We start from the raw sequence: 10,833 nt of genomic DNA, 5'->3' as shown, positions 1-10,833 counted from the left end.
CTTGCAGGCACCAGCCCTCCACTCATGCCTTGTCTCCCCCACACTCCCAGGTGGCCCATGAAGAGATCCCCCCCCAGGACATAGTCTACCTGGTGAGCAGCCCCCCGGCCTCTGGCTTCCTGGCGATGCTTCAGCACGGCCAAGACTCAAACGAGCAGCCCAGCCTGGACCCCATCCAGTCCTTCACCCAGGAGGACATCAACAACGGCAGAGTCCTCTACCTCCACTCCAAGCTGGAGGAGGAGCACGACCGGTTTGTCGTGGACATCACAGCCAGCGGTGCGGACCCGCTGGAGGGAGTGGTGGTGAGCCTGGCCGTGCTCCCCATCGCCATCCCCCTGGACGTCCGCAACATCACGGTACCAGGAGGTGGCTCTGCTACCCTCTCCACAGGCATCCTCAACATCCCCAATGCCTACTACACTGCTCTCGGCGTGGAGTTCAGGGTGCTCAAGCCCCCCCAGTTCGGCACCCTCCTGAACAGCAAGCGGCCTGAGGATGGTGGGCTGCACAGCTTCACCTGGAGTGAGGTAGAGCAGCCAAGGGTGCCTGCTTGCCCACCGTGCTGCTTGCCCGCCACACTGCTTGCCCAGGGCGTTTGGGAAGAGCCCAGGGGTGGGCTCCAGCCCCCAGTGGCACTGGGAGGCTGGGGAGGGCTGCGGGGCTCCTCTGCCCGTCGGAGATCTCTGCCCTTGGGATGGAGGGGCTCGGGATGGCGGGCTTGCCCTGCGGACAAGGCATGCATCAACCCCCAAAGCGTGCTTAGATGGCCTTGGGGATACGGGGTGGGGATGCGGGCAGAGCGCCCACGCTGTAGGCTCCACGTCTGCTTCCCGTGGGGACCCGTCTCCCTGTCTTTCTGCTGGATCCATCCATCCCGCGGGGCTAACCCAGAGCAAGCGGCAGGCAGCCGGCTCCCTCCCTCCTCCCAGGCTGGTGCACGGGTCCCCTCCCCAGCGGGGCTGGTGGCCCGTGTCCTCCCAGGAGGGTCACCCGGCCCCTGCCCCGCAGGTGGAGAAGCAGCAGATCCAGTACAGGCAGGACGGCCCCCGGGCCCAGGCCGACAGCTTCACCCTCCTGGCCAACACCTCCGAAATGGACCGGCAGAGCCAGCCCAGGACCCTCTTCATCACCATCCTGCCCCGCAGCTCCAAGGGGCCCCGGCTGAGGGTCAACGCCGGGCTGCAGGTAAGACGCCACGGGGATGGGCAGCCACCCCAGCGGGTCCCGAGCGCTCAGCGTTAGGACACCCCGAGGGTCGGCCAGCTCTAACGTGGGGACCCCCCGGACCCCACTCCGAGCCTGCTCAGGCACCACCGGGAACTGGGGCACAAGCATAGCCGGGCTGCAGACCAGAGGCGGGCGATGGGCTCCGGGAGAAGGGAAGCTCTTTCCCGGCGGGGGCGAGGCTTTGAGGAAGGCGGAGACCGGGCTATTCCCACCCCCTCCCCACCACCATCACCACCACCCCCGGTTCCACCCCATCCCTCCCCGTTGCCGATGCTAAAACCGTCCGCAAGATGGGAGCATCGCCCCGCCGCAGCGCTCGGTCCCTCGCACAACGCTGCGCTCGGCGGAGCCGCGCTGCCACGGCGGCAGGCAGCTGCCTGCAGGCAGGGCAGGCAGGCAGGCAGGGGCTGCTCACCTCCCCTTTTCTGAAGGAGGGAGGGCAGCCCTTCCCCAGGTCCCGGAATAATCCCTGAGAAGAGCTGCTTGCCCGCGTTTCATCAGTACAGGTTGGAAAGAATTGTTTAGGCAGCTTTCACACCTCTCCCTATGCCCATCTCGGTAAAGTCAGAAGGAAATAGGTCTCACCTTGCTGCTGGAGTCCCACCTTCTGTTTCAGAGTCTTCCCTGCCCCGTTCAGGATCACTAATACAAAATTGCAGGAAAGAAATTATTAGAAAACATGCAGGAGTGCCAGCCCAGCAGGATCATTTCCCCCCCCCCCCCCCGCCCCCCCCCAAGGCTATCCTCACCCATCCCAGGATTTCCCAGGCTGGCAGCAGGGTAAGCAGCTCCTTCCGTCAGGATCATCGCGCCAGGATCATCATCGCAGTGGCTTTGGGAAGGTGTCTGGGAACCCGGGCTCTGGAGGAGATGCCCGAAGGAAGGGTACGGGCTGCCCTGCCCAGGGCCAGGCACTACCCAGGCAGCCCCACAGGTAGGGCGAGGGGCCGGGGCTGCCAGCAAAGTTTGGGGGTCGCCCCCCATCCACAGCCAGCCCCAGCTCTACACCCCCCCTCAGCTACACCCCCAGCCTGTGAAGTTCAGCCCCGCTTCCAGCAAATCCCTATTAAGTGGTGCCTCCACGACCTGCCCTAGCTGGGCCAAAATCCTGCACTCCCAATAGGGAAAGGTTAACCCCTCAGCTGCTGGGCCCACAGCAGCCCCTCGTTCCCACTCCAGAGGCACAAAAGCCCCTCTCCGCTCGCTGAGGACCAGCGCATCCCGAAAGGGCTGCTCTGTGCCGGCTCTGGCAGGGTGGGCCCGAGGCGGGGGGAGCAGGCAGCTCTGTCCCCGGTGCCACACGCTCCTGCCTGGGGCGCAGGCAGACGCACAGAGCTGGCCCTGTGCGAGGGGAGGAGGAGGAGGTTCCCTCCCTGCCTTATTTTTAGCCAGCCCATGAGCCCAGTGATTGCGAGGCACTTGGGGAAGCATGTCTTTCCCTCCCAGCCACCGTGCTAAAAAAAGGGTGAAAAGACAGAAAAAGCTCCCAAAAGAAATTCCGAGGCAGCGGTCCATCCGCCTTTCCATTGGGATCCCCCCTTGGCCCTGGGAGGGGGAATGGCAGCCGCCCGCCTGCCCGCAGGAAGGATTCCGGAGCTGGGAAAAGCTCCCTGCTCCCAGCAGGAGCAATGCTAAAGCAACCCAGGGCTCAGGAGGGGCCCGGCCCTGCCGTGTTTGTGCTCTGGCGAGAGATGACTTCAGCGTTTAAAGGTCAGGCCGGGTCCGGGAGAGAGATTGCACAAAGCTTTCCTCTGCTGCCTGCGCCTGCCAGCTCCACGGGTGCAGAGTCCACGCAGGGCTGGAGAGACGACGGGCAGGGTTTAGACCCCGAAGTGGAGCCCCCCCCCTGGAAAGGAGCAGGCAGATTTGCCTCAAACGGCTTTTTGGGTTGCATCAGGAGAAAGGGTGGCTGCATGCCACCAACAGAGAGGCTTCCACTGCTGCACCAAAACACACGGACACGCTCCCGGCGCTATTTCGCTGCCTCCCCGCAAGCTCTCCTGGAGAGCAGAGGCGACACGGCGGCTGAGCAAACATAATAAGCCGAGTAAGCGAGAGCAGGAACCAGGCAGAAGTCTTTAATAATTCAGAGAGGACGGGGAGCACGGTGAAGCGGGTCAGCTGCGGCGGCACGGGCCCTCGGCGGCGAGCAAAGCCGCCGCAGCCGCCGCGTGTGCCCGTCCCCAGTGGGCAGCGATGTTCGGGGGCTGCCGGTCCCCCCCTGCCTGAAAAAACCCCACTCCGGGCTTTGGCCGCAGGGAGTTTTCTTTGGCAACGAGCCCCGGGTGTGATTGCAATTCCAACGAGTGGCGAAGTGACCTGGTTGTGGGTGTTGGGGAGAGGGAGCAGCCCGACAACCTCAACGCACGTAGAGGGGAGCAAGCGGCTCCGGCTGCGAGGGCTTCGGCTCCCGTGCATCCGACAGCGCTTCCCCCATCCCGTCTCTCCAAAGCTGTGTTTTCGAGCCTGCCTCCCGCCATCCCGTGGGGACTGCTGAGGGATTTAATTTCACTGTCGGCACCCACACCCACTCAAGAAATGTTTTGGGTTAGGCCAGCTGAAAAACGGCAGAAAAGAGCTCATCTAACCCAGAACGGCCAGCCGAGCAGCTCCTCCAGTGCCTGGGTGTTGTCTTGTGCATTTGCAGGGTGCAGGCCAGGCTCGCGATGCCGTGGGATGCAGCGCGTTCTGCCCTGCACGAGCTGCGGGAAGGCTTGGTCCACGCGCCCCGCAATTTGGAGGCATCCTGAGGGCGAAAGGCAGCTCTGGGGTGCGTGGGCAGAACCTGTCCGGCAGGGCAGGATTCATCCCCGTGGTCTGCCAAGACTGAGATATGGCACAGGATTAGGAGCAGGGAAAATCGGTGCCTCCAGGTGGAGAGGGGTGATGCCAGGTTTTTGGGGAGGCAGCATCCCTCAGGGTGGGTGGGCACTGCTGGCCAGCGGGGGAAGCAGCCCTGAGAAGCTTCACTGTGGCCCTGAGCTCGGCCACATACTTGTCATTCCTGGATGATTTGCTGGGACAGCTCGTGGCCTCGCTGCAGCCTTGCGAGAGGGCGGTGGGACGGGTGCTTTGCCGGGAGCGGGAGCTAAGAGAAACAGCCAGCCAGGAAGAGACGGGGCTGCGGTCATCACGTACACAGCAACAGCTCGGAGAGCGAGTTCATAGAATCATAGAATAGTTTGTGTTGGAAGGGATGTTTAAAGGTCAACCCCCCTGGCAGTAAGCAGGGACATCTTCAACTAGATCAGGATGCTCAGAGCCCCGTCCAGCCTGACCTTGAATGTTTCCAGGGATGGGGCATCTACCACCTCTCCGGGCAACCTGTGCCAGTGTTTCACCACGCTCATCGTAAAAAATTTCTTCCCTGTATCTAGTCTGAATCTACCCTCTTTTAGTTTAAAACCATTATCCCTTGTCTTATCGCAACAGACCCCGAGTTCAGGGCTCAGGGACCCCACAAAAAGCCCTTCCCCTGTGGAGCAACGGGGGGGAGATGCATCAAAGGCACAGCCTCTGCCCCAGCCCCACGAGCTGCGCCAGCACCGTGCCTTCTTCCACTTACACCACTTGGGGAAACTGAGGCACAGAGGGGCGAGCCCTCACCTCTGTCCCGCGCACACCGCGCACACGCGCTGACCCGGCAGCGCGGCACGTGCCAGCAAACACGGCGACAGTGCAGGATGACGCAGGGCTGGGAAGAGGCCAGATGATGGAGGCATCACCCAGCGTGCGGAACAAGGCACCCTTGTTGGGCTGGAACACGCTCAGACACCCACCGAAGCAGTCTGAGCCGGGACGGGGTCCGGAGCAGGCTGGGGAAGAGGGGAGAAGTGCTGGGGACATCCCAAGGGGATTACAGCCTCTCCTTGTCCCCCAGCTGCGGGAAGGTGCCACAGCTGCCATCGGCCCCCACGTCCTGAGCGCTGAGGACGAGGACTCCCCGGCGGAGGAGGTGACCTACTCCATCCAGCCCCCGGCCAACGGGAAGGTTGTGCTGAGGTCGGCGCCCGGCGCCGAGGTCCGCCGGTTCACCCAGGCCCAGATAAACGACGGCCTCGTCCTCTTCGTGCACCAAGGTAGGGCAGGGCTGAGGTGCCCCGGCCCCCCACCGGCGTCACCCCTGGCCCGAGGGAGGGGACACCGCCGGAGGGGAGCACTGTGCCACCAAGGCGGATGCTAATCCCATCGCACAGCACCCCGGTCCAAACCGTGCTGTGTTAACGGGGGGCTGCAGCTCCCCTGCCCCTTGTAAATGCCCAGCTCTGTGCTTTCCGCAGGGCCCCTGGACGGGGGCTTCGCCTTCGACCTGTGGGATGGTGAGAATCTGTCTCCTGGGCACTTCTTCCTCATCAGGGCTCAGAAAGAGCCCCTCATCAGCCTGGCCAAGAAGCAGAGCCTCACCGTCTGCCCAGGTGGGTACAGGCACGTTCCCCATCCTTCCAGTTCAACGGCAAGCAGGGCCCTTGGACCCCTCCAGCACCCCCTCCCCGAGCGCTGCCCGTGGCAGAGCCTACAGACAGGCGGCGAGGCGACGGGTTGAAACACGTGCTGGATGTGTTTTCCAGGTGCCCTGCAGCCCATCACCAGCCAGAACCTGCAGGCAGTGAGCAACAGCCCTGCCGGCTCCACCGCTCTGTACTACAGCATCGAGCAAGCCCCGCGCCTGGGCAGGCTGAGCACCTCCCGGGGGGAGGAAATCAGGAACTTCACCCAAGCCCAGGTGAGCTTTCACCTCCTCCAGCCCCTCAGAAGCCCAAGGCACAGCCCTCCATCACCCTCCGCTGCAGGTCAGGGGTCCCAGCCCGACCCTGCCGCCACCGCGGGCAGAGGCGCCCGATCCCTGGCGGGAGGCAGAACAAGGCTGCAGCCGCGCCACGACTTTCCCTGCTCTGCCATCGGCTGCTGAGAGGGATTAAGAGCTGCCACCCCAGCGCCGGCTTTACCACGGCCACCAGCCTTGGATTTAGTGCTGGGGGAGGCTCAGGGAGTTATAATCTCCTCTTCTTAGGTTACCTCCCTGCTGCAGACCCAGCCATCCTGGCTGCTGCCTAAGGCAAGAGCCAAGCGCAATGCTTTCACCCCTGCTGCGAGCAAAGCCTTGCTACCGCCCTTCTCCCACAGGACCAGGCTTTTGCAGAGCATGGCAAAGGGCTTACTTCTAGCCATCGCTCAGAAGCACACAGGTTTGCCCAACCTGCAAGCTCCTCCGTGCTGTGCTCACCCTTGGAGGAAGCCTGGCCCAGCTCTTGGAGGATGCTGAGCAAGCTCAGCCCCTCTTCTGAGCTTCAGCTTTCCCAAGTGCTGGGCAGAAACATCCCAGCAGAGAGGCAGCGGGAGCTCTCGATGGTGGCTACCATGCCATGGCTGGTGACGATCCCCATTTCTTACCCAAGTAGGGCTTGGCTGCTCCTTTCTGGAGCCGAGATAAGAGCCAAGGGAGCGCACGTTGGCTCTAGCACAGCATCACCAGGGATCGCCCCTGGTGCTACAGTGCCCATCACACCAGAGATAAGACAGATGCACCCGTCTCCCACAGGGTATCACCCACTCTGGGTATTTCTTTTGCCATTTAGCAGAGCTCACTGAGGGGTTTTTTTATTATTGTTATTTTTAGGTGGATAGCGGGTTAGTTTTCTACCAGCACAAGATGCCAGAGAAGCCCTTCTGGCTGGCCCAAGATGCCATCCGCTTCCGTGTGGTCGCTCCCACAACCATCTCAGATTCCTTCATCCTCCTCGTGCTGATCTCCTTCGAGGCCAGGTGTCCCCAGCGCTCAACTCAGCTATGGAGAAATGCAGGTAAAGAAAGAAGGGAGAATTAAGGGACAAACAAGCCCTCCTGAAGTTTGCACAAGGCCCCCCCCCCCCCCGTTTGGGAGAATTGTGCAAACTTCAGAAGGGCTTGTTTGGCTAAAGAAGACACCACAGTGCAATTCCCCATGGCCACCCAACCACAAGCATTGATACCATATCAAGCAATGTCTAAAATTGCATCCGTCCTTTTGCTGGCTCCCTGTGCAATTCCTTCCTCCATCATCTTACCAAACTAATACGTCCCAGTTGCCTTCTCATCCCTTTCCATTTCTTTGCAATCCTCCTTTTTCTGCTATATCTTCCTCTCGCTTGGGTCTGCTCTCCTCTCCAGCAGATTCCAGCTATTCCTAGGGATGACAGACTTTTGGGTTTTTCCTTTTCGCCCCCAGGCCTCCAGCTTGCAAGGGCTCAACGGGCTGAGATCGGCACCTCGGTGCTGGATGCTTCCAACCTCCTAAGCCAAATCCCGGTCTCCGAGAGGGCTGCACATGAGGTTGTCTTCCTGGTGACAGGGCTGCCGGCTCATGGGCAGCTCTTGCTGGCTGGTGTGCCCCTGGAGCGGTCACGGCCATTCTTCCTGCAGTCAGACCTGGCCACAGGACGCCTGGTGTATGCCCACGGTGGAGACGGCATCTCTGAAGACCGTTTCAGATTTAAGGCTTGGCTCCGGCCCCGGGTGCAGCAGTCCATCTATCCTCCGCAGGAAGGGGTGGTCATCTCTGAAGCTTTCAATATAACAGTGACCAGCAGCGGCAGAAAGCCACCGCAGGTGGTGAGGCGGCAAGAAGTGTTGCGGGTTCCACCAGGCTCCGTGGTGACCTTGTCCCAGGAATACCTGGATGTGGCAGACCCCTCAGGTTCCCCAGAGGAGATGGTGTACAGCGTCCTCCAGACACCCCTCGCTGGCCACGTGGCCAAAGCCCACAAGCCACGGGAGCCCATCAACCACTTCACCCAAGCAGATGTCAACGCAGGCCACGTGGTGTTTGTTGCCGCTGGGAGCCGTGCTCCAGGGTCCTTAGCCCTGAGCCTCTCTGATGGCCACCACCCGCCCACTTTGACTTCACTGGAGGTCGAGGTGCTGCCCGCAACGAGCACCGCTGCCAGCCCGGCGCTGCTGGAGGTGCCCCAGGACCTGAACAGGGCCTCTGTGTCCCACCATCACCTCCTGGGAGCTGCACAGCTTGGGGCGGGCAATGCCCTGTACAGGATCACCAGGGACCCACGGTTTGGCCAAGTGCAGGTCAACCAAAAGCCGGCACAGAGCTTCTCGCAGAAGCAGCTGGACCGCGGGGAGGTGATGTTCACCTTCACCGACCTCACCTCTCCTGAGGACAGCTTCCAGTTCCTTGCCACGTCACTGGCAGCCAACAGGACCGGGGTGGTGAACGTGACCGTCCGCGCCTTGGTGAAGGCTCAGACGGGCAGCGCGTGGCCCAGGGGCACCACAGCCCTCCTGGACACCAGCATCCTCGATGCCAGCGAGCTGGCCAACCGCACCAAGAGCATCCCAGTCTTCAAGATCCGCAGGGCGCCCCGTGGCAGCCGCCTCGTGAGGGTCTCCAGGGACCCGGGACAACCCACCACCCCGATCGAGACCTTCAGCCAGAGTGAGCTGGAGCAAGGGCTGGTCGGGCTAGAGGTGCCAGATGCTGCCGAGACTGAGCAGCCCCTGCAGAGTGACAGCTTCGTCTTTGAGCTGGCAGCCGCCGGCGTGCCCCCAGCTCTGGCATCCCTGGGGTACAGCATTGAGCCCTACAACGCCTCGAAAGCCTACGGCGTCACCCTGCTCACGGCTCCCCTGGCACCCTCGCCCCTGGTGCCCCGCTCCCAGGGCACGGCACGGAGCAGCCCCAATGCCAGCGAGCTGGGGATGTCCCCCACCACCTGGCCAGGCCCCGGTGCCACCACCAGCCCCAGCCCTGCGGAAGGGGGCTCCTTCCTCAGCTTCGTCGAGGCCAACATGTTCAGCATCATCATCCCCATCTGCCTCATCTTCCTCCTGCTGGCTCTCATCTTGCCCCTGCTCTTCTACCTGCACAAGCGCAACAAGACAGGGAAGCACCACGTCCAGGGCACCCCATCCTCCAAGGCCAAGAACGGGGCTGTGCCGGACCAGGAGACCTTCCGGAGGACAGACCCCAACCAAGGCATCCCCCTAACGACTGTCAACACCCTGGAGGGCAAGGGCACGGGTCCCCCGCCCCACGGCACCGGTCCTGGGGCGCCGCCGGACCCTGAGCTCCTCCAGTACTGCCGGACTTCCAACCCCCCCTTGAAAAACAACCAGTACTGGGTGTGAAGGGCTCAGGCGCGGGGGCACGAGACCGCCTGGGGGTCCGGACCCTCCCAGAGCACCGCCGGCCACCTCTCCTCCTCTGCTCTCCTCCTCCTCCTCTCCTGGGAGCTGGCATCCCACAGATGCAGGAGGGCCCTGGGGATACGGGGGCTGCTGGTCCAGCCCACCCAGGACCCCCAAATCTCCAGGTGGCTTTGGGCAGGGGAGGGGGAACACTGCATAAGCAAGCGGGGGCAGGCGAAATGCCTGAGCATCCCCGGGGAACACTGACTTTGGGTGCTCATTTGGGCCACCCGATGGTGGCCACAGTGCTGGAGAGGACCTGACGGCACCGGTCCCCACCGAGCCACCCAGTCAGGTCCGGCGGTGGCTCCTCCACGGGCAGCATCGACCGCCACGGGGGTGTTTGCCCCAGCTCTTGGCACAAGAGGGAGGATGAGGAGCGGCTTGCGCTGAGTCAGGCTGGGGATGAAGCTGCCCAAATCCCCCAGGGCTAGGCGGGCTGAGACACTGGAGCAGAGGCTCGGAAAAAATTCTGCGGCCAATGCCAGGGGAATTTAAGGAGTCCCCACCCACTTGGAAAAAAACCCGCCTCGCTCTTTCTCTGCGTGCTTGCTGTATGTTTCATAAAGCAGATTGCACCGAGCCCCAGGGGGATTGCACAACAGGTAGGATGCCCTCAGCGGGGAGGGACGGCAGGCGCTCACCTGGGCAGCGCGAAACCGGAGAGGAGAGCGGGGAACCGGAGCCAGCACGGTTTTCCACTGTATACTCCAGTACGGCAGAAGTAAACAGAATAAAGTGCCTTTTCCGAGGTGCATCACGGTTTTCGTAAGCTGTCTCCCTTGCCAGGCCTGTTTTAAGCCCAGCAAGCTGCCGAGTGACATTTGGAGGTAATGGACCAAATTCTGGGCTCTTGCTCAAATTTTCCCCAGCCCGGAGTCCTAAAAACTTAAATAGAAATTGTCTGAGGAAGAGCAGAGGAAAAACTGAGCGCTGGGCTCAGGATGGGACCCAACAATAATACCCTGCATTGCTACAGCTGGGAAGCTCATCACAGGGCACATCCCACTCTCACACCACCGATGGGAAGCTGAAGCGAGACCCCCCAGGGACTACGGGGGATGTTTCACGTTTGCATCCTCCTAACCCAGGATAAAATCCATCCCACAGTCCCTCCCCAAGCCAGCACCCCGGGACGGTCCCGCTCCAAGGCTGCAGCAGAGCAGGGCCGTTTGCTTGGATTGTGCCAACAGTTTTCCTGGCTGCCTTTATGGTGCCAAACGCTTGCCGAGCGGTAAATCACACCTACCCCGCTCTAGCTGGCTGCACATCCCGCTGGGCACCCACAGCCATCGAGGTGCAGGCGGGCAGCCCCGTGTCCCCCAGCCCCAACCTGCCCCACGGCGCAGGTGAGACGGGGCATGGCAGAGACAGCCTCCCCACCTCCAAAACCCTCCTCCTGCCCCATCCAGAGGGGGAAAAAGT

The 10,833-nt window shown here is 62.3% G+C and overlaps 1 protein-coding gene across 1 annotated transcript in view; it reads left to right on the top strand.

Annotated features, from left to right (window-relative positions):
* The window catches only part of CSPG4 (chondroitin sulfate proteoglycan 4), a 29,804-nt gene extending 19,541 nt beyond the window's left edge, over positions 1-10,263 (top strand). Inside the window, exons 4-10 of the mRNA XM_049811451.1 lie at positions 51-530; positions 1,012-1,188; positions 5,111-5,309; positions 5,511-5,645; positions 5,799-5,953; positions 6,848-7,031; positions 7,436-10,263. Of these exons, the coding sequence (XP_049667408.1) occupies positions 51-530; positions 1,012-1,188; positions 5,111-5,309; positions 5,511-5,645; positions 5,799-5,953; positions 6,848-7,031; positions 7,436-9,348 (3,243 nt within the window). The 3' untranslated portion in view covers positions 9,349-10,263. The remainder of the gene's footprint in view (positions 1-50; positions 531-1,011; positions 1,189-5,110; positions 5,310-5,510; positions 5,646-5,798; positions 5,954-6,847; positions 7,032-7,435) is intronic.
* Positions 10,264-10,833: the final 570 nt, after the last annotated feature.

Source organism: Accipiter gentilis, chromosome 10 (genome assembly GCF_929443795.1).
Source record: "Accipiter gentilis chromosome 10, bAccGen1.1, whole genome shotgun sequence".
Taxonomy (NCBI): Eukaryota; Metazoa; Chordata; class Aves; order Accipitriformes; family Accipitridae; genus Astur; species Astur gentilis.
Note: the sequence above shows the minus strand (reverse complement) of the source record. Positions and strands in the feature narration are given on the sequence as shown.